This window comes from Muntiacus reevesi, chromosome 12 (assembly GCF_963930625.1).
Source record: "Muntiacus reevesi chromosome 12, mMunRee1.1, whole genome shotgun sequence".
NCBI classification, from domain to species: Eukaryota; Metazoa; Chordata; class Mammalia; order Artiodactyla; family Cervidae; genus Muntiacus; species Muntiacus reevesi.
In genome coordinates, this window is record NC_089260.1 from 56,607,183 (window position 1) to 56,630,274 (window position 23,092).

The window sequence follows — 23,092 nt, forward strand, 5'->3', positions numbered from 1 at the left end:
CCGCGCTGCTGTCATTCGGCCGCGGCCGCTCCGGCTTCTTCCAGCTTGTGCCGCCCTCAACGTCTCCACCGTGCGGGATCGCCCCCGCCGCCGCCACCTCCCAGGCCTCCGGACCGGGAGGGCCCCCGACTCGCCTGTGACTCGCGCCCGGACCGCCGCGTCCTCCCGCCTCCTTTGGGTGCGTCGGGGGGTCCCGTGGTTCGCGGGGTGAGGCTGCTCTCGGGTCGTTCCGGCTGCGGCCCCGGACCGGCGAGCCTGCGGTTTCCCCGCGTCCCTGGCGCGCTGGGTCTCTTCTCCGCCCAGGCGCCCCTGGGCCCTTCTCCGGCCCCGGGTTCCCAGGTGTCTTTCCTTCCAGGCCTCAGCGGCGTTTGGGGAACCGCAGAGTCTCCCCCGCAGGGAAGGGCAAGGGAGAGCGTGGACCGGCGAGAGGTGCTTTCCCCGGGTCGGGGCCGCGGCCGTGGCCGGCGCGGGGTTCGGGTTGTCCAGGGCCTAGGTGACTGCCCCCCCGCAAGCCCCGTCGGCCGCCGCGGGAGGGCTCGCCGAGGCTGGGCCTGCTGGATTCCGCGATCCCAGCTTGGCCCGGGCGGAGCCTGTTTGTACCTGGGCCCTGCCCGTCCGCAGTGCCTCTGTTTGTTTAGACAGCAAATCCTCAGATGTAGAGATTCCTTCCAGATTGACTTAAAGTCATTGGGACCCTGGAGAAGAATTTGGGTTGTGGTTTTAGCTTGTTTTTGGTCATAACTAACTGTGAGCTTTTATTTTGTAAACTGAATCTTATATTTTGTATCGTGATACAATGAGGCTTAAGGTTTTATCTTTGAATTTAGGAGTGAGAATTACTTAAAAGCTCATTATTGTGCGTTCATATCATCTGATCAGTCTCCCATTGTTGACTGAGCCTAAAATGTAATCTGTTTCAAAAAATTCTCTCAATATTGATTTTCAAACTGCTATTAATTTTGATTGAAAAAAGAAAGCTCTGCCTTCTAAGATCTTACAGTCCCACTTTGAATGTTTTAATTTGAATAACGTTATAAAAAGACATGTAGGTTTTTCATATGTCACTTTAAAATTGTGCTTAGTAAATGTGAAGAAAATAGTTGGTTCTGTCTATGTTATGCAAGTTCTTATTTTTAAGTCGATCTCAACCGTATGTATTTAAAATCCTTTTTATCTTGTATGCCTATTCTAGTAAGTATGATTTCTGAATTCAGTATCTTATGAAAGTGAAAGTCGCTCAGTCCTATCCAACTCTTTGTGACCCCATGGACAGACCCTATGGACTGTATAGGCTAGAATACTGGAGTGGGTAGCCTTTCCCTTCTCCAGGGCATCTTCCCAACCCAGGGATCAAACCGGGGTCTTGCGCATTGCAGGCAGATTCTTTACTATCTGAGCCACAAGGGAAGCCCAATATCTTATGATTACTTTTAAAATCTTACTGTGATATTAGTGCCAACAATTGGAAATCATTTCCTGAAAAAGTGAAAACCTATAGAGGACACTCTTATGGAGTTAGTGCATAACTGGACAAGATTTGAAATATAATGATGTTAATGTTTAGGCTTTTTAATGTTGGAGATGAATGCTCCTAGAGATTATGGCGATAATGATGCTATTGATGATAATAGTAGCAGTTGTTAAAAAACAATCACACCTTGTATTCTGGTTTTGCCTTGCATGCAAATTGAAGATCGGTAGAAGAACATTCAAGATCATAAGTTTAGATGACCAAGATGGATATCCGGGGCGCTGTGGATGCTGCTGTTCCCACCAACATCATTGCCGCCAAGGCTGCGGAAGTCCGTGCGAACAAAGTGAACTGGCAGTCCTACCTGCAGTAAGTGCTGGTGTGCTGTGAATCAGGGCTGTCATGTGCTTTGGCCTTCTTCATGATCATGCTTCTGTGAGAGGAACACTGGAAAAAGCCTAACAAATGTGGAAGAAAACACTTCCTCCTTAGAACTGTTAGCTGTCACCTGCTTAGTGTGATGGAAACAGCTTGGGGCTCCAGTGGGCAGGCTGTGCTGCTCACAGTGCTTAAAAAATTAAAAAAAATATATATATATATTTATTTTTGGCTGTGCTAGGTCTTCATCACTTTGCCTGGGCTTTGTCCTGTTGCAGCAAGCAGGGACTGCTCTCTGGTTGCAGCGCACAGGCTTCTCATTGCAGTGGCTTTTCTTGTTACGGAACGTGGGCTGTAGAGTGTGAGAGCTCAGTAGTTGTGGTGCACGGATTTAGCGGCCTCGCGTTACGTGGGATCTTCCTGGACCAGGGATTGAACTGGTGTCTCCTGCATTGGCAGGTGGATTCTTTACCACTGGATCACCAGGGAAGCCCCTGATAAAGGTTTTAATTTGTCAACTGACTCAAAAAGGACTTTTGTTGAAAGCCTTTGCCTAGGTGCTAGGTAGAACTGCCTTTTAGATTCATAGTCTGATCAGGTGAAAGGAGTAAAGCAGTCAGACGTGTGCTTGACAGGACTGCAGGGTCAGGGGGGCGTTGGGGGGATGGAATTGGAACTAGGAAGCCCACTGGGCTGTGACTCTGGGGCTGAGCCACCCCGGAGGGGCATGGAGGAGGGTGGGATTGGAAGCCAGAAACCTGTTGGGCCGTGGCCTTGGGACTGAGCCGTCGGAGAGACAGGGAAAGGGGGAGCAGAGTGAGATCAGGAGGAAGAATTGTCAGGATGGCTCAACTGGGCTGGCTGTCATGGAAGGGGCTGGAGCCACCGACCTGTTGGGTTGGCTTGGGTGGGGACAGGCAGAAACCTGGCTAGTGCCCAGAGGTGGTATTTTATCGAGTTTCGGTGGACCAGGCCTGTGCTGACCACCTCATGAAAGTAAATTGTTTCATCTTCAGTCCAATCCCTTGAAGACAATGTGGTTCTTGTTCCCATTTTGTGGGTCGGTGAGCTCAAGTCCTGGGAGGCCCGTGAGCAGGAAGGAGGTGGTACAGCTGAGCTCTGAAGACAGGTCTGTGGGTGCCAGGTGTGGGGTCAGCGCTCGAAGAGAGAGGAGAGAGGCAGGCATTCTGTATCATTAGCTCATAGGGAGCCTTCAGCCCTTAATGAACAGAAACCTCATTCTCTCTTTCTAGGGGGCAGATGATTTCTTCTGAAGACTGCGAGTTCATCCAAAGATTTGAGATGAAAAGAAGTCCTGAGGAGAAGCAGGAGATGCTTCAGACTGAAGGCAGTCAGGTGATCGGTACAGATAGAAGACCATGAGCCTTGCCCTGGGTTGTTAGACATTCTAGAGGTTTTCTCAGTGATTCTTTGACATTCCTCTTAAGCAGCTGTCATAGTTTTACTAAAAATTCTCTTTTATTGGAAGACATTTGAGTGATTTCTAGTTTTCTTTGTTAATGTTGGAAAAAATGTCATACTGAGTTTGTAGATGTTCCTCCATCCTTTTCTGCATTTTCTGAAACACTTTTTTTTTCGAAATAGCATAGATTCCTGGCATGAAAATTACTGTTTCAAAGTATACAGTATTTTCAAAGTTGCTTAACTTTTTTTTTTTTTAAAGAAAATTCTTTGTCTACTTTGTATTTTCACTAGAACAACATCTAACTCTGCCACCCATGAGATTTTCTGATATGGGGTCCTGATGGGCTGAAGGAGCTGGTACAGGCTAACCTGAATGTACAATCCTGGGAAGTGTGGGAGGAGGCATGTTGTGGGTGCCAGTCTTGTTGAATTCTAGAGCTGTCATGACTCAGTTATTAAATTGTAGGATGGAGCTTTCTTATTGCAGCGCCTGAACTGAATTCCTGTACTTTTGCTGCCCTGGTATTCTGCTTCCATATAAGTGCAAAAGCCCTCGCAAAAGACCAAAAAGACCCAAACACCAAAACAAAAATTGAATATTAGATTGTCCATGTAACTCCTTTATGGTATCAAGAGTTGATGATGGCTAGGTCTATCTATTTTAAAATAGTAAACATTTTGATGTGACTAGAAATTATAAAAAATCTGATGTGAGTATGGCCCTCCTGTACTTCATCACATATATGTGAAAGGATGCATCTTCTATATTTGCATCCTCATTTAGGCAAGAGAATAATATCTTACTGAAATTCCATTAGAGCATTGTGTTTGCAGTTGAAAAAAGTGATTAATGTTCATTTCCTTTTTTTTTAGTGTGCTAAGACATTTATAAATCTGATGACTCATATTTCCAAAGAGCAGACAGTTCAGTACATACTCACCCTGGTGGATGATACGCTGCAGGTGGGTGTCTTCCTCAGCAGACATGTTCAGTCCTCACCTTATTGTATTCTCCCGGGAGCAGCATTTCTGAAAGGTTTCACTTAAGCACTTGTTCACTTTCAGGGTGTGATGGTGTATTTTTCTTCACCGTGGGAGTTGTCATTTGCTGATCGTGGTGAAGACGGGGCTGTCCCCACACTGGCTGTTGTTGTGATTTTCAGGATGTTGGGGGACTGGTGTGTCTTTTTTCCACGTTTCCTCTGAGTTCTGTGCTGAACACAGCAGTGCACCCCCCCACACCCCCACAGAAAGCACCCCCACAGGCTTTCTGGATGCTCTGCATACTCACAGATGACACAGCTCCCTCTCCTTCAGTCTTTCAACAGATTTCAGCATCCCTGTGTCCTGGGCCAGGGCCGAGTATTGGGAGCTCAGTACTGACTGTAGGCAAGGTGTTCGTCCTCAGAAGCACGGTGTGTTTGGAGAACATTTTGCTCATCATTTGGGACCTTTCCACTGGCTTACAGTTTCTATTTACTGCTCTGTTGTCCCTCAACACAGAGACTCCCTTATTCACAGTTTTGTATTTTTACATCCGAGTGTAATCTCGGTTTAGGTTGTTGGAATCCAGAGTAGTCCTTTATGAAACAGGCCAACTGGCTGCAAAATCCACAGCCTATCGAAGTTAATGATGAACTACTTGAACTTAGAGTTCTTTGATGAAGTCATTACCATGACTATTTCAGTTATTACTCTAGACTCTGATAATGTGTTATTGAAGGAGATAGTTTTCTACTCTTCAAATATGTAACTGCTAGTATAAACCAAAATGAAAATCCTTGGGGATTTCCCTGGTGTCCAATGTCTCCCAATGTAGGGTGCATGGATTCCATCCCTTGTCAGGGAACTAAGATCCCAAATGCTGCAACTAAGACCTGGTGTGACCAAGTGAATGCATATTAAAAAATATATTGTATATATTTATTTTGGCCCCGTCTTAAAGCAAGCATATGGGTTCCTAGTTCCCCAAAGGGGATTCTGACCTGAGTCCCCTGCATTGGCAGCACAGAATCTTAACTACTGAACCGCCAGGGAAGTCTCAAAACCATTGCATTTAAAAATATTTAAATATTGATCTGAGAATGAAAATGACTGTTTATGTGGTTTTTTGTGTCATTGGCAAATACTGCTACTTAACCACTGTATTCACTTAGTGAGTCAGATAGTGGATTTCAGCCATCCACACACAGAGAACATTTCAGTGAGAGGTAGAGCTTGTATTATTTGAACTAAGAAGCTAAGAATTAATTGTTCCTCAGATCTGTCTGCTGGTATATGTTGGTTTTTGCCATCTTCATCTGCCCTGATTTTTCTATCACAACATACTAGGAGTAACCATGAACATTCGAGATTTCTTTAATTCCCTGTTTCCCCTGTCTGCCTAGAAGTAGCTTGAGGTGCTTCCTGCGAATCCGTCCATCTAGAGCTAAATTGGCATCTTTCTGCCTCCTCCCGACTTTGTTTGCGTGGATGGAGGGTGGAGGTGTCCAGACAGCACTGGGAGGGGCGGGGCAGGTCAGGAGGGGGACAGACTGAGAAGTGGAGCTAGGGCTGCTCCACCTGCAGGCCTCTGTTAGCATGGCTCACCAGATTTAAATTAATCATAATACATTGGAGGTGATTTTTATTTAAAGACATCTACCCCTGCCCCCAGCACCACCCTCTCCTCCACTGTAATAATAATGGGGGGACAGATCTCATACAGACTGGAAAAAAACACACTGATTGAGGGGATGGAGAATGAAAGGGTGAGAAGGCAGTGCATAATCGTCATGTTCTTTAACCAGATGCATTCTGATCAGTGATTATTCTTTGTTTCTAAGGAAAATCACCAGCGTGTTAGCATTTTCTTTGACTATGCTAAACGTAGCAAGAACACCGCCTGGTCCTACTTCCTACCGATGCTGAATCGCCAGGATCTCTTTACTGTTCATATGGTGAGTTTTGAATTGATCACGTTTCTGATTTCAGGAAGAACATCAGTTATGACTAGGTGACCTCCCACTTGCCAGGAGGAGTAGCTGCTCTGATGCTGAGCAGAGCTCCATTTCCTTATTGGTGGTTAGTGACAGGGGTGTTGGGGGCAGGGGTGGGGGGGTGGGAACAGGGCTGGGAGCTCAGAGGAGGTGGGGTTGCCCTGATACAGTTCAGTAATTTTGCAGAGTGTTCCATGAATTCATTGACATAAAAGCCTGGAATTTTGAAACAATGACTTGCTTATAAAAAGTACTGAAAGAATATTTACTAAATTGAGTTTGTGTGAAGTAGTATTTTATATTGCCTTTCCCCCCTGTCTATATCTGTCAATTTCCAAGTTTATTGATGTGTAACTGGCAAAAACTGTAAGATACTTGAAGTATACATCATGATGATTTGATAAACATATGCTGCTTATTTAATAAAAAAATTTTTGATTCACTTTATAGTTTGAATAAAATTGAGAAATTTTTCAATGAGGAGAAAAGAGTATTTGTTTCTATTGCAAGAAATGACTATTTCATACCCAGAATATATTTTGTATCAAGATACAGATATTTAAGTATGAGACTCGCAGGGGCTTGAATGAGTGAGGTGGTGCTGGCAATGTGTTGTGGAGATGGCTCAGGACTCTGGCAAGTGGTTTGGTGAGAGTCTCTAAGGACTTCTGTGTTCTTTTGATCTTTGCTGGTCTTGAATGAACCCCAGTCTTACTTTTGAAACTCAGAATAATGTAGGCAATGTTGTGAAATTCTTAACATACTATTGATTTTGGTTCACTTTGATGGAAATATTTAAAACTACATTTGACTGTATTAAAATATTTTTAAAAATGAAATATAATCTGTTATCTTGGGACAAGTTGAGTTCTAGAAGAAGTCATGCCGCAAAATGGTTACAAGTCCTGATTTTTAGGGTTGATGTTGTGATTTTTAGAATCAGAATAATGGTCAAATGCTTTTCTTGTTTTTCAGGCAGCAAGAATTATTGCCAAGTTAGCAGCTTGGGGAAAAGAACTGATGGAAGGCAGCGACTTGAATTACTATTTCAACTGGATAAAGACTCAACTGAGTTCACAGGTAAGAGACTCTCCTCTTAGTATTCTTAAAAGAATATAACATCTGGTTCTCTAAAGCTACTTAAGATATTTATGTGAAGTTGCAGAAAAAAAAAAAAAAAGTGAAGTTGCAGAAATTGTTAAACTAGAGCCATCCTGAACTCTGACTCAGCCATGCTGCTCACAGGTCTTATAGGGGCTTCACCTTTTCTATCTTTGACTGGCTTCAATGCAGACCTTCCTGTCTCTTCTGCACTCGGGATTTTCCCATCATGCATTTCTGCAAGTGGGGAGGATTGTCCTTCCCAGAAGGTGGCTGCCGAGGTCACGTGGATTGGAGGATTGGGAGGACTCACACAGCTTCAGAAGACACACTCTGGGTGGCCTGGGCTGCTGTGTCTAGCTGGAGATGCTGTCTCACACAGCAGCTGCCTCTGGATCCTCCCGTGTCCTCCTGGGATTGAGTTTACAGTCACAGGGAAACAGGTGGCCTGCTTGCAGGTTGTCTCGCTGCTGTCAGGCCTCTTGAACCTCGCTGCCCCGTGGAGGAAGACAGCTCGCGGGTGTGACAGCTGGCAGATGACAAGTTGTCCCTTTTGTCTTTGTGGTTCCCTGGAGCAGGACAGGTGACCGGACACTTCCAGTGGCTGAGCTGAGGGTTCTTTCCTTCTGGGGGTCCAGTGAGCAAGAGTGAGGTGGTAAGGGGGCATGGAGGGAGTAGCCTCAAGGGAGGAGTGAGCCAAACTGGGTGGGGAGGAGATCTGTGGAAGGACAGGTAGGAGAGGGGGTGGTGTGTGTGGCGGGGTGGGTGACAGCAAGGGTGAGACCAGGAGAAGCGTTGCTGGTAGGTGTGGTGGTGACAGTGTTAGATCACAAATAAAGATCTGCTTGAAATAAAGGTTTGGAAAGGTGTCATTTAGACTTTAGGTGGCTTTATGATCTTAATAGATTTTAATTTGAAGCATAAGAGAGACACCATGACATTTTGCTTGGATTTATTTTTTGTCTTATCCTCCCTTGCCTTCGTTTGGGTGGGGGGTGGTGGAGCCTCATAGTCTTTTCTGTTTGGACAGGGAGATTCTGAAGTGTCTTGAACAAAATCAGTTATTTTCTCTGTCAACAGCATACATTTTAACAGGTTTTGGGCTTAATTTTTAAAAGTATCTTTACATGAGCCACAAGTTTGCAGATTTTATAGAATTGGTGAGGGATTTCAAAAAGAAAATATTTAGAAAGTGAAAAATAGCTATGTGAAGACAAGGTTTAAAATTCTTGAGTGTGTACCATTTGGGATCAGAATGTTTAGTTACGTAGTTAACCTCCCATCCCCATTTCCCCCCCTCTATTTTGAGGTTAGTTCTCCCTTTGAGCAGACATCATCTTGCTTTGGGGTCAGCTGTGAGGCTCTTTGGTAGCTGGACTCCTAAAACCAGAGTGAATAGCAGAGACTGCATGCTGCTGTGTGCCTTCAGCACGCTGGGTTGTTTCAGCTTAGACATCTCCTCGTGGGAGTAACGATTGTGTTGTGCCTCACAGACTGTCTGTCCCTGTTAGCACCATTAGCTGCGGTTGTAACCATGGCCAGCGGTTGGGGGATATTCTTCCAGTCCCTAGTAGAAGCAGGTGTTTCAGTGTTTGGAACAATTTTCATCAGACCCGAGCTTCTTGGTGCGAGGTGATTGCTCTTAGAGACCTTTCTGTGTCTTTCCAGCGTGCTGGCTCTCTTTTTTTTAATCGCCGAGTCTCTGGCCTTGTTCAGTTCTGGCTTCTCTGCTTTGCACATCGTGCTCCAGGGAGAGTCTTCGGCCCGTCTGCTCTGAGTCTCGTCACTGCTTCCGCAGGGCCCGGCTGCTGTGGGCAGACACTCCTCCCCAGCCTCTGGTCAGGAGTCAATTATAGGCCTCTTGTCTGAGGAATGAGGTGTTGGCTTGTTGGGGATTTTTTTTCTTCTTTGCTTAAAGGCCATGTGATAACATTGTCTCTGCAAGGTCTCTTTCTCTCTGTCATAAGCATTTTTTCTCTCATAAAAAAGGACCACACTTTCATGATTCTAATAAAAATAAACTTTCAAAAGTCTGAATTAGGTGCAAATTTGAATATTTTGTTTTTCAACTTCACAGTGACATTTAGGAGCCTTTTTTCTGATTGCTTGAGTGCTATACTTGTGTTATAGGGGCTCATGCCTGGCACTTAGTCAATAATAGTTGTTGAATAAAACAAAAGAAGAATTTTCTTGAAGAAATTCATTATCAGTTTTCTCTTGCATACCCAGTTTCTGACTTTCTACTTTAAATTTCCTTTGCCCATTACTGTATAACATGTGAGGCTCTGATTGTCATTATAGTGTGTTAGCCTTGCTGTGAATAGTCTCATCTTTGAGTCCCATATAGTATCTTTCCATCATCAGACACCCGTTTTGAAAGCTTTGAAGCAGAACACAGTGTAGATAGTTGCGCTTAAGACATTGTCTTATTGGAAAAACAATTCAGACAGTAAATCTTGAGACTTGGAAATTTTGTACCAGCTTCACTTAAACAATTTAGCTGGAACTTAGTATTGAGTTTATTATTTTAAGATAATTTAAGATAAGTTACTGATTAAGGTATTATCTGGAAGAATGTAATGATGTTTAGAATATTTTATGTCATCCCCATGCTTTTTATTTGTTGATGATACTCCATTAAATAGGGCTAGAAAAATAATGATAAAACTAGTAAGCTAATAAAGTAGGATAAGATTAAAAACAAAACTAAGTAATGAGTTATTTATTTCATAATAGAAACTGCGTGGTAGCAGTGTCGCTGCTGAAACAGGAACAGTCTCTTCAAGCGATGTAAGTACACTCCCTCTTCGTTCGTTGGCCTCCTCCCGCCCCGAGCATAAGTTACTTTGAGTTGTAGACAGTTAGCATCCCCTGGATGTAAATCCACGGATTTGGTGCAACCTCCATTTGGGTTAGTGGCGTCCTGAACGCTGTGCGTGAGGCTTCCTAGGCTGTGGGGTCACTTTCTGCTCTCGCTGGACGTGGGATGCCCTCTTCCTGTTGCGTTCCTCTTCAGGCGGCTGTATCTCAGGCCTAAGAGTCAGAGTGACTCGAGTGAGTTCACCAGAGCTGCTGTCTTGCTTCACCATCAGCCCTGATGTCCGACAGATCCATGAGCCCTCTGCCAGGCAGCTGGAAACAGTTCAGTTCCCTGCTGGCCCAAAGACCCACTACTTGCCCTTGTTGCTCAGAGCTTTCTGGAGGGCTGTGGTGGGGACAGATCCCCCCTTTTCAGGCCAGACATGCCCCACACTTCTGTAGAGCCCAAAGGTTAAATGTTAAAACTAATCATATCTCACCAAATTCCTTTCCTGGTTAGAGTAATCTCCCCTGGTTGGGAATGGTTTGATTTCACTGTATTCAGAAGAGTTCAAGAATTGGCAATAAATGTGGACAAATAGGAGCTGGCATGATTAGTGCCACTTGAGAGAGAGGTGGGAAAAGAGTTAAAAATATAGAAGAGTTGTGTCTACATTCCCACCTGCCTGTGATAGACCTCAGCCAAGTTCAGGGGGAGCCACGTGGGATCCGTGTTCATAACCTGCAGCAAACACCCCATGTGTGTGTTCGCACTCTAGGGAGGGCAACAGAATCCATTTCAGAGCCTAGAGGGGTGCTTCTCTTGGGGCATGGGTGGGGGGACTTGACCTCTTGACCCTAGCACACTTGGGTGTGTTAGGCCAGAAATTGGCACGCGCCTTCTGAGGTGGAATCAGAACAAGGTGTAGAACCAGGTGAGCAGTTTGGGGGCGGGGTAGGGAAGGTAGAGGTAGGCTCCAAGTCTAGATGCTCAACCACAAGCAGATGTTTAAGTTGGGAATCTTTGTCTTATATGACTTGAGTTTTTTCCTATCAGTTAGAAATTTTGAAAAATTGTTTGAAAAATTATCTGGTTAGATTTATTTGTCAAAATTTTAAAAGGTGTTTTGACTCACACGTGTCTATAAACTGAAGTGGTTGTTAAAGGGTCTGGAAGTTATTTAGGCTTCCGCAGTGAGTGAGCTCTGGTCACGTGACATCCCTTTCTTGCTCTCTTCTGTCCGTCATGTGGAACACATGATCCTGATGACGTGGGTGGTCAGTCAAAGTGGGTTGTCTGGTGGACTTGACACATACATCTCAGCAGAGTTTGTAGCATCGAGGGTGATTCTGGGTGGAGAGAAGATGGCCTTTGATGTCTAGTCTCTTCCCTTTAGTGCCTTGCACACCTGAACACACTCCTTGTCTCCTCCTGAAGGGTCCTACTTCTTCAGAAGGCTCTCCGCCTGGAAAGCAGATGAGAGAGGGGTGTTAGCACTTCCTTTGACGGTTTCATTTTAGTAGGGGGATCGGAATTGGTAACTGGTATTTATGGTGCTCCTACTATATGCCTGGCACTGTTTCAGTCACCTGGCATTTACATCACCTTGAGTATTCACAGCTCGTCTTTGACGTGGGTCTTACCATAAGCTAGCTGCATTTCAGGGATGAGCAGTGAGGCCGCTGAAAAGGCACACGGGCTCGCCTAAGGTCATCTGCTTGCCCACGATCATCTGGTCATGGTTGCAAAACCGCCAGGGAGATAGAGTCCTTCCCAAGAGGGGTTCTAAGACCTGTGGACTGAACCTGGAGCTATAGACATTCTCCAAGTTGCCTCGCCTACTCAGACTTTTAAAAAATAGCCATGTTGCATCTTAAAATCCGTTTAGGGTTTCAGGCAGTGTACAAATGGGTTTTGGTAAACTGCATTCCCTACTGCTGCCACTTGATGTCTGTATAAGACAAACGGCTCAGCTCTGCACTGCAGTGTGAGAAGCGTGATGCCACAGTCCTGGCTTCTAAAATGGCACAGAAGTGACATCCTAAGTTATGAGTGGACCTGTGTAGACATTGTTATTTAAATGATGTTCCATAGATGAACTTTTCTTAAAATGCGTTGTGTTGTTTTTACCTCAATGTGAAGATCATGAATGACTTCAGATTTCTCATACTTAGGCTGACTGATCTTCTACTGTTGTTCAGCTCTTTGCTGACTCCTGCATGTGGATTATTAGTTTTCGATTTTTTCGAGGAAGTCATATAGCCTTGGCATTGATTGCTCTGTTGATGCCCTGACAGAAAGAGGAACCCTGTGATATCTCCTGGCCTTTGGAGGAGTTAGAAGAGTCTGGGCATCCTTTTCCCTTTGTCCAGGTTCTTCCATACCTCTGTGCAGGGGAGCAAGGGGACTGCCTGCTCCCATGTCTGGCCATGTCCTTTTCTCTGGCCATCTCTGCTGTAGACCCAGCTCAGCCCTGGTTATTGCTGGTTGGACGTAGTTTCATCGGCAATAAGTAACACAGTGAAGTTGCCAGGTTCTCTTATCTGTCTTGCTATTTAATATTCTGGAGCAGATCTGTCCAGTGGAACTTGCCATGATGATGGAAGTGTTGTTCTTCTTGTTCTCATTGTCTACTCTGGGAGCCCCTCGCACACATGGGTCTTGAGCCCAGAAATGTGGCAAGTGTGAGTGAGCAGATCAGCTTTCCATTTTATGCAGGCTTTTTGGTTGCTTTGTTTGCAACTTTATCAAAGTATGTTTCTCATACTATATAGTCCTTCCACTTGCAATTCAACAGATTTTCATATATTTACAGGGTTGTACAACCATTGCTACAGTCTAGTTTTGTAGCATTTTCAACACCCCAGGAAAAAACCGTGTTCTTATCAACAGTTGCCCTCATCCTAACTCCCTGCCTGCCTCTGGCAAGCACTCACCTGCTTTCTGTCTCTGGGCTTGCCTCTTGCAGCCACTTCATGTGAATGAGTCATGTGATACATGGTTATCTGTGACAGGCTTCTCTCACCTAAAAGTGTAATGTTTTCAGTAACAGCATTTTAGAATGGAAGGAGAAAAAAGACCTTAGCATTTTTGACTTTTGGCCAAATTCCTTAAACTGTATTCTCTGGCAGTTCCGATATCCTTGTTAACGTGAAGTTAGTTTTACAGCTTTGATTCTATTTTAAATTTAAGGCTGTGTTTTTTCTTTTTTATAAGTTTATTTATTTCATTTTTGGCTGTGCTGGGGCTTCGTTGCTCTCTTGTTGTGTGTGCAGACTTCTCATTGTGGTGCCTCTTGTTGCAGAGCGCGGGCTTTAGGGTACAGGCTTCAGTAGTTGGTGCTGTACAGGTTTAGTTGCTCCACAGATTGTGGGATCTTCCCAGACCAGGGATTGAACCCTGGTCCCCTGCATTGGCAGGCGGATTCCTAACCGTTGGGCCACCAAGGAAGCCCAGCTGTGTTTTTTTTTAAAGACTTTTCAGTCTTTCAGAGGAGGTGGAGAACTTTCAGGATTTGCTTCTTTACTGTCTGTTGATGAGTTTATCAGAAGTGCTGCCCAGTAGCAGATGTGAGTGAGCTGCGTCAAACACCTGGATAGGGCAGGCTTGTTATTAACTCCAGTCCCCTCTCGCTGGTGACTTGTCAAGTCTGCGAGGACCTCAAGAAGTTCATGACCAATTATGTGTCTTTGTGCAGGTTTCCAGAGCATTGCTATTTACCACAAGCACTTCCTGGATCATTTTCATTGTTCAATTGCCTTTTATTTTCTTGTCATAAAATTAGTATGTTTTAAACATTGAGGATCATTAAAGTATATGCAAAGAATGAATGTTACAAAAAGGAGAACATATAAGAAGCTATTAGTTTTGCTTTTCTGATCAGATGTGTGGAAGGATTGTGTATATTCTAGCAATGCAAAGGAAAATTAAATGGTAAAGTATTTCAGTACCAGACTTTCCTTTACATAACATTTGTTACCATGGCTATATATTATCATAATAAAGTAACCTAATATTGTGCTTCAAATATGTTCTTGGAGTTGCATACAAAGCAATCATTTACAAAGTAAATCATATTTTCTGAAGTCCACAATAATTTTTCCCTACAATAAAAGATCCCTGTAGTCATGTAATTAAATTACATGACTAAGCAAATTAGATTGAAAGCAGTACTTGAAGGAGATTTATAAGTTTGTAAATTAATAGTGAAATTACTTTTTTGGTAAGACTGAAATCTAAGATGAAATTATTTTAATTTAGGTATTAATTTAATATAGGTGTTCTATGAACGTTGACTGGAGAGTCTCTTTTAATAAGCCAACATCAAGAGAATTCTTGCACTGTGTGTGTTTTAGTTCCTGAATATGAGGTAATAATGATGATGATGTACATTATGTTTTGTGTTTAATGGAAACTGATGTCAGTTCAGATTTGAGTAGCAGAGGTTTGTTGTTTTTTGATTTGGTGGGCTGGTATTGTTTTCTTGTGTTGATGAGGCAAAAATTTTGAAGAGTTTCAGTGATATGCCAGAGATAATTTAGGAAAACTTCTGATTGCTAAAACCTCTCTCCCTCTTTACCTCCTTTCCTTTCTTTGGTCACTTTTTTTTTCATGTCATAACTTTTTGGGGAGAAAAAAATTACGCTGTCCTCTTTCTGGGTTCTTCTGGCTGGTCAAAGAATTAAATTGACATGAGACAGAGGAACCGGAGAAAGTCAAATGTAATTACACATATACAGGGTTACGTCATTTTAAGTAGCTTCCGGTAGATGTAACCACCCATGCCTGGAGCGCTTGATTTCTGGAATGGAGTTGCCAGGGCACCGGGCACATGTGAATTTAGATCTAGCAGTCCAGTCACTTTTCTAAACCCGTTTGCACATCCGTCAGCAAAGGGAGACAGTTCCCGTTTCCTCCTGACACTGGCATTGTCCTGCATTATTCTCTAAAGTGGGTGTCATGATAGAAGCAAAAACTACACGTGCACACTTGTGTGTGTGTGAGGTGTGCACACTGACTTTCTAGCTCTATGAGTAAAGATTTGTTTCATAGTCATGAAACATTGAGTGCATTGGGGTGGGTTAATCCCCAGTCCTGGGGGATTTCACTTACAGCTGGCTTCTGGGCTTTGTTTTGGTTGGTTGTGTGCGTGATGGGTTCAGCTCTGTGCTTCACTGACACCCTCAGACACATGTGTGTTTCCAGTATCTCTAGACAGCTGTTCTTCTCTGCACTGCAGTCTTTTTCTTTTTTTTAAGTGCCCATGATTGCAAAATTTAGAGGAATATTATCTTTACACTTTCTCTTTTAGTTTGTACTTGAATCCCTGCATTATGGAGATGGGTGTTGAAAAGTGGTCTATAAACACTGTTGCAGCTCTAGTGTAACTTTGGCATAATGTCTCTGCAATTCCTATGTGTATCTTTTGTTGCCTTCCTGCTTTATCATTTATCGCTGCTTGAATTATTTTTAATTCTCCAGAATATGGATCTGGGGGCCCCTCTTGAATTCTGCCAGTTGCTGTTTTCCTTAGGTGCCTAATCCACCATAATGTAGGAGAATTCCCATTGTCAGCCATATTGGAGAGTGTATTTGATGATCTTCTCTTAAATGTGTTGAGAAGTCAAGTTGCTTTTTCTCTACCAGGGAGGCTTGTGCACATTGTAGCTAGATCTCCGCCTAGCCTGTCACATGTTAGCTAACGAAATAATCCCACACCCCGTGGGATGTGCTGTCTTATTCCCCCACTTTATTGGCGGGAAGCTCACTCAGGGACCTGAGGCTTGGAGGTGGCCGAGTATGGCAGGCTGGTCTCAGAGCCTTTGTTCTTAACTGTGATACTCTGTTACTGCCTTTCTTTCCTGGTGGAGGAGTCGATGTTTGAGCCTGTGAGTCAGTTCATCTGGAGAGAGGAGGGGCCGGAGTTCTGGGAGGTAACTGGTGGTGGAGGTCTGGTCCTCAGCGGGGAAAGTAACTGTTGGACCTGGCACTTGAAGGTCACTGCTGACCCTGGCAGTTGCCATGTTAGTGGGGTAGTAAGATGGAAGAGAGGTAAGAACCTGGATGAATCTTTACAGAAACCTTCATGTATTAGGAGGAAGAGAGATGCAGAGGTTGGTACCACATTTAGGGATAACATGAAGATGAGAAAGATAAGAGTATGTTTAGGTGGTGAATAGAGGAAACCAACAGACCCTGGAGCTCCAGATTGCGCTGTGAGGGAGGAGTGGGCTGCAGGCCATGTGGGGCTGGGGGTCTGGACAGGAAGCACTGCCCACCTCTGCTGGAAGAGAGGGAGGTGGAAATGGCTGTAGGTTTAGTTCCATGTAGGGGTGTGGTGTTGGCAGCTGAGCGGCTCTCTGGCTGATGGTCTCTTTCTTCTCTGGCTGCTGAAACGAGGGAGGAAAGCAGGGCAGGAGGGTAGAGGTGACGGTAGTGGTGACAGCATGGGTGTGGATCGGAGAGGGCAGAGAACGGGCAGAGCTGCCTGGGCGCCACATGATGGTGCACCGTCTCCAGCAGGGCCTGCATTATGCCTGTGTGGGAGCAGAGGCGGTGACTCACTGGGTTGATAGAAGGCTGATTACTCTCTTTAAAAATAAATCATTGAATAATTTTATACGTGAGACTAATAGGATGATGTGAGAGAAAGCTAAGGAAGTGATATAGTTTCCTTTGTTCAATTGAAGGCAGTCATTCAGTTGTCTGTCAGCATTGCCTTCACTGAAAATAATTTCTGTGCTGGTGTTGGACTGCCTGGCGGTGCATCACAGGGGAGAGTGTGGTTTTACAAGCAACATCTTTTATCTGCTCGTTTATATGTGAATGCTGAAGCTGTAACTAGCAACGAAGAAGCCATTTTTAAAAGGTGTCACGTATTGCAGTATAGAATGGTAAATGGACTCGGAAAAAGAGAGCAAACCAAGAAATTTTTGTGTTGAGATCGTTGATAAGTGGAAGAGAAGAGTGTGCCCTAGGCTGCCTTTTTGTTCATTATTGGAGAAAGCCTGCCCAGACTCTGTCTCTAAACAAGAAAGAGGGACTTCTCCTTTCACAAAGGGCTACTTACCTGCTGACCTAATTGGAAAAATACATATATATTTTCTCCCATTATGGAAGGTTGTTTTAGAACTGAAAATTCACCTTTTTGGGGGGTCATTAGTTTTTGCTAACATTTTTGAGTTTTTAGGCAAATTATGTTAGTAATACTGGATATATTGTACTTTCGGTAACTGTGTTCACTACTTTCTAGGTAAAACCTAAGATAACCTTTCCATGATGACTTTTGATTATTCTACCAAATACAGTCATATCATTGTGTTTCTGTGTTTGAGTGCCTGGAATTTCTTTAAAGTGTTAGTTTTTAACAAACTTAGTTTAAATTGAAACATTGAGCTTCAGTAGCATCATGTGTGTTAGGTTTTGAGTATTTATGTGACGTCCACTGTCCTCTCCTTCCTTTTTTCTTTTTGTCAGCATGCTCTTTGAGGCCAGAGTCTGAAATTTCCCCTTGTTCCTTCATTTCTTACAGATGTAAGCCTCATGGTAATATTTAGGGAGAAGCCCAGGCCAGATGTCACCACCCGCTTTTCTAATATGGAGGTTCCTGTAACTTCTTGGGGATTATTTACTCATATTTATTTCAAGCTTCAGATTTAACCTCAGTTTCTCTAAGAAAGTGCCGCTGAACTGATAGTTTTTAAAAGTCATAATCTTTTTCACGTGTTTAATTAGGTTTGCATATGCTGTATAGTTTTTTTTAAGTTCTTTTTTATTGAGTTTCTGTGAAATGTTTTAACTCTGTGCTGTATGAACTACTTTACTTAATCCTAAGAGTACTTTTTCAGAGTGCTTAGTGGTATCATCCTTACTAAGGATGGAGAAATTGAGCATTAAAAAGGTTCGGCAACCAGCTTCATATCATTCAGATATGGGCCCATCTCAGAGAATACACTGCTGTCTTTTTCATTCTATTGTTGATTTTGATATTTATATAATTATGAAGAGCAGTATTGTCTGTATCGTGCCTCTCTTCAGGGCTAAGTGAAACACTGCAGGATAATAAGCCATTTTATCAAACCATATCAAAGACATAATTACTGTGTTCCTTGATTTCCCTGACTGGATGTAGGCTTGAACCATGTAGGCTTAATTTCACAGAAGAAGAAAGCTTCATTTCTGAGAGTCAGAGAGGAAAGTGAAAAGGAGAACTGACTTTTGAGAAAATAATAGAGACCTTTGGGCATTATGATATTACCATCAGAAGCTCTAGCAGACAAACTCCAGACTCTGGCATCTTTGCAACCTGGTGACCTGAGGTGCTTTCTCCCACGCAGAGTTCCCAGTATGTGCAGTGTGTGGCCGGGTGTCTGCAGCTGATGCTCCGAGTCAATGAGTACCGCTTCGCCTGGGTGGAGGCAGATGGGGTGAACTGGTGAGCCCTCACTTGTCATGTGGGATAACGTTTAAGAGCATCTCTCCTTGACATTGTCAAAGAAATTAATATGTTTAATCACTGAAATGAAGGTGTTTTTTAAAAGGATTTTTTGTCAAATGTCTTGTGTGATGTTTTTCCCCAGGAAACATGCTGGAGACTCAGGGCCCCCAGTTTTCACTGTTAGTATTTATGTATGTCAGGATGGTACTCTCCACCTTGCACGAAGCAATATTCCAGACTCCAGAGGGAAAGCAGGCCTTCAGCATAGACATAGACATAGACATCTTGTTTGTGTACACAGTTTAGTCCTGGTGGCTCAGCGGTAAAGAGTCCTCCTGCCAATGCAGGAGACACAGGTTCAATCCCTGGGTTGGGGAGATCCCCTGGAGGAGGAAATGGCAACCCACTTCAGTATTCTTGCCTGGAAAGTCCCACAGACAGAGGAGCCTAGTGACCATGGGGTCACAAAAGACACACAACTTAGCAACTAAACAACAACAGCATCTTCTAGGCAAAGTTCTATTTCTGTGTAGGGGGCTGATCGCCAGTCATGTTCCCAGAGGCCAGCCAGGGGCCTGCTGTGCAGGCAACCTACTTCTTAGGACAGCTGTCTTATGTGTTAGCTCTCCTCCACATAGAAACCTGAAGGTGACTACACAGACGGTGTTTCTGGTCTATTTATCTTTTTATAAGTGATGTGATATTTTGGGCAATGCAATAAGAAAAGATAGTTATTCATTTTACTATTATATCATCTTCTAGGTGATTCCATCCAATTTTTTATAACTTTAGTCTTTACTGTTTTTTTTTAATCACACTTGAGAATAATGAGTGAATAATGACGAAATAAGATCTAGGATGGTGAAATAATGTGATTCTTCAAATTATAGTTAACAAACTCACAGTATATCTTAGGCTTGTAAATGGGTCCAGTAGACCTGTATTGTGATCGTAAAATATATTGAATTTTATCCTATTAAACAAAAAGTGCATTTTCTTTTTGTTCTTTGAAAGACCTGTAAGAGAGAATAAACGTCATGAAACAGCTGTTTCTAAAAATAGTTATAATTTCTCAAAAGATAAACTCAAACACCTAAAGTTTGGTCTAGTGGACCCTAACGGCATACAGAGAGGCTAACCAGATGCTGCTCTTCTAGTTATTGGCACTCGTATTTTGGAGGACGGTAACGTCAAAACCTTTGACTGTGTGGATCACAACAAACTGTGGAAAATTCTTCAAGAGATGGGAATACCAGACCACCTTACCTGCTTCCTGAGAAATCTGTTTGTAGGTCAGGGAGCAACAGTTAGAACTGGACATGGAACAACAGACTGGCCCCAAATCGGGAAAGGTGTACATCAAGGCTGTATATTGTCACCCTGCTTATTTAACTTATATGCAGAGTACATCATGAGAAATGCTGGGCTGGATGAAGCACAAGCTGGAGTCAAGCTTGCCAGGAGAAAAATCAATAACTTCAGATATGCAGATAACACCACGCTTATGGCAGAAAGTGAAGAAAGAACTAAAGAGCCTCTTGATGAAAGTGAAAGAGGAGAGTGAAAAAGTTGGCTTAAAAAGCTCAGCATTCAGAAAACTGAGGTTACGGCATCTGGTCACATCACTTCATGGCAAATTGATGGGGAAATAGTGGAAACAGTGACAGGCATAATTTTGGGGGGCTCGAAAATCACTGCAGATGGTGACTGCAGCCACGAAATTAAAAGATGCTTGCTCCTTGGAATAAAAACTATGACCAACCTAGACAGCATATTAAAAAGCAGAGACATTACTTTGCCAACAAAGGTCTGTCTAGTCAAAGCTATGGTTTGTCCAGTAGTCATGTATGGATGTGAGAGTTGGACTATAAAGAAAGCTGAGCGCCGAAGAATTGATGCTTTTGAACTGTGGTGTTAGAGAAGATTCTTGAGAGGCCCTTGGACTGCAGGGAGATCTAGCCGGTCCATCCTAAAGGAAATAATTTCTGGGTGTTCATTGGAAGGACTGATGTTGAAGCTGAAATTCCAGTACTTTGGCCACCTGATGCGAGGAACTGCCTCATTTGAAAAGACCCTGATGCTGGGAAGGATTGAAGGCAGGTGGAGAACAGGATGACAGAAGATGAGATGGTTGGATGGCATCACTGACTCAATGGACATGAGTTTGAGTAATCTCTGGGAGTTGGTGATGGACAGGGAAGCCTGGCATGCTGCAGTCCTTGGGGTATCAAAGAGTCGGACACAACTGTGCAACTGAACTGAACTGAACCAGTATTAACTATTCAGTTTAGCAACAGTAAAAGGCATTAATACAATCTAGAATATGTCATGTCCAACCTACACTCTTTGATATGGTAATACCCACCAACAAGGTTGAAAGTGAAAGTGAAGTCGCTCAGTCGCGTCCAACTGTTTGTGACCCCATGGACTGTAGCCTACCAGGCTCCATGGGATTCTCCAGGCAAGAATATTGGAGTGGGTTGCCATTTCCTTCTCCAGGGGATCTTCCCGACCCAGGGATCGAACCCAGGTCTCCCGCATTGCAGGCAGACGCTTTAACCTCTGAGCTACCAGGGAAACTCATAGTTGTAATCAAATTAATACAGAGACTTTTAAGTTGAGAACAGGTATTACTAAAGGTAGTATATATTAACTTGCTGAGATTGGGACAGTTTAGAAGAGTCATTGAATTTTTCATTTTTCATTTTTTAAAGAAAGAAAACGTGTAATTTCTACTCTGCCATTTCTTTTGTTTAGGATTGAAGGTTTTCTTTTTTTCCTTTTTGGTGCTCCTCAAATCACAAGCAGGGATCCTGGGAGGAGAAAAAATTGTGAGCATAGCCTGTTTGAGGAGAGTGGAAGGGGACTGTGGTTTAAGAGCCCAGGACCTGTTTTCTCTGTGTAGTTTCCTTTTCGGTTACATGACTGGCACACACTGTTTTGAAAGTTTATGTGCCTGGATAAGACCAAGAATACACTCTTACATTACTGGAAAGTCTGGAGGTCAGCGCTGACGTTTTAACTGCTGGAGCTAAGGTGGATGGGCTTCCGCTGAAGTAATTGCTCCCCCCTGCCCCATTCACCGGCCCTTTGTGAACATTTGTACTCTGACATTTGAAGTTTTTTTTTTTTTTTTTTTTTTTTTATTTGAAGTATTTTTAAAGTATATAGTAATATAAAGTAGCATATAAGTGAAAGGTAAGATTCGGAAGGAAATTGCGTGCTGAGTTGCAAGGGTCGTGTCCTGAATGCCAGTCAAGCCCTCCTGCTGTTCGCTGTGTGACTACGCGCCCTGCAGCAAGGGGGCAGCGTCCTGAGACTCCGGCCGTGTGGGCTGGCCCTCTGAGGGCAGGGGTCTGGCTCGCTCCCTCCTGCAGGAAGAAAGGAGAGGATGTGACTCTGAGAGACTGGCCCACTGGGGCCGAAAGAGCAGTCAGGTATTTCCACTTCCGGTCGCACTGTCCTATTACTAAACGTCGTCTCCACCTGTGTTCCTTTCAGCATCATGGGCGTCCTGAGTAACAAGTGTGGCTTTCAGCTCCAGTATCAGATGATCTTTTCTGTATGGCTCCTGGCTTTCAGCCCGCAGATGTGTGAGCACCTGAGGCGCTACAACATCATCCCTGTCCTGTCTGACATCCTGCAGGAGTCGGTCAAAGAGAAGGTGACGAGGATCATTCTCGCAGCGTTCCGTGTAAGCATTGTGGGGAGTGTGTCCCGTGGGGGGTATGTCCTGTGGGGGGGTGTGTGTGTGCTGTGGGATTGTGTGTATGTGGTGTTCTGCTGTGTGTCCTGTGGGTGTGCGTATGTGGGGTGTGTTCTGTGGGATGTGTGTGGTGTTCTGTAGTATATGATGTGTGTGTGGTGTGTTCATTGCAGTGTTTGTGTTTTCTATGGGGGGTGTGTGTGTGTGGGATGTGTATGGTGTTCTGTAGAGTGTCATGTGTGTGTGGTATGTGTGTGGTGTATTCAGTGGGGGTGTGTGGTGTGTATGTGGTGGTCTGTGGTGTGTGTGTGGTGTGTTCTGTGGGGGGCTGTGTGATGTGTGTGTGTGTGAGGCATTTTTTGTGCAACCTGAGGCCTTTCAGCAGGTGCAAATGTTGCTTGTTCTCCCAGTGGTCTTGGAGCTGTGGATTCTTGGTGAGCTTAGACTGAAATATCACAGATTGTATTTATGGCAGGAAAGGGGACAAGGGAGGAAGCTGTCTCTATGGATGATATGTGAGGATTGAAGACACTTGTTGGGAGTGTGACAGTGCTGTATTCAGGTGGCCTTGTTTTCCAGGAGGCTGTTTGAGGTTTTTTTTTTTTCTGTCCAGGGCCCTTCTTTTAGAAGGGAGTTGTATTTCTGATCCTGGGTCTGCTGACCAGCAGTCATTTCTAAGACAGCTTTAGAGATCTACAGTTACTTTGAGCAGCGAAGTTGTCCTCTTAGGATGTTAGGATGTTGGCCATGAGCTCAGTCAGCATCTTCCCTTAAATAGACCAGGAAGTTGAGGGTG

At 43.9% G+C, this 23,092-nt stretch overlaps 1 protein-coding gene across 3 annotated transcripts in view; it reads left to right on the forward strand.

The window, feature by feature from the left end:
- ATP6V1H (ATPase H+ transporting V1 subunit H) overlaps positions 1 to 23,092 on the forward strand; it is a 44,780-nt gene continuing 21,688 nt past the window's right edge. Inside the window, exons 1-9 of one of the 3 annotated variants that reach the window (XM_065902996.1) lie at positions 1 to 176; positions 1,697 to 1,840; positions 3,103 to 3,205; positions 4,148 to 4,237; positions 6,100 to 6,213; positions 7,228 to 7,332; positions 10,090 to 10,143; positions 18,490 to 18,587; positions 22,092 to 22,284. In XM_065902996.1, coding sequence (XP_065759068.1) covers positions 1,728 to 1,840; positions 3,103 to 3,205; positions 4,148 to 4,237; positions 6,100 to 6,213; positions 7,228 to 7,332; positions 10,090 to 10,143; positions 18,490 to 18,587; positions 22,092 to 22,284 — 870 coding nt within the window. In that variant the 5' untranslated portion in view covers positions 1 to 176; positions 1,697 to 1,727. Of the gene's footprint in view, positions 179 to 1,693; positions 1,841 to 3,102; positions 3,206 to 4,147; positions 4,238 to 6,099; positions 6,214 to 7,227; positions 7,333 to 10,089; positions 10,144 to 18,489; positions 18,588 to 22,091; positions 22,285 to 23,092 lie in introns of all 3 variants that reach the window. The other 2 variants (XM_065902995.1, XM_065902997.1) reach the window with 2 other exon arrangements.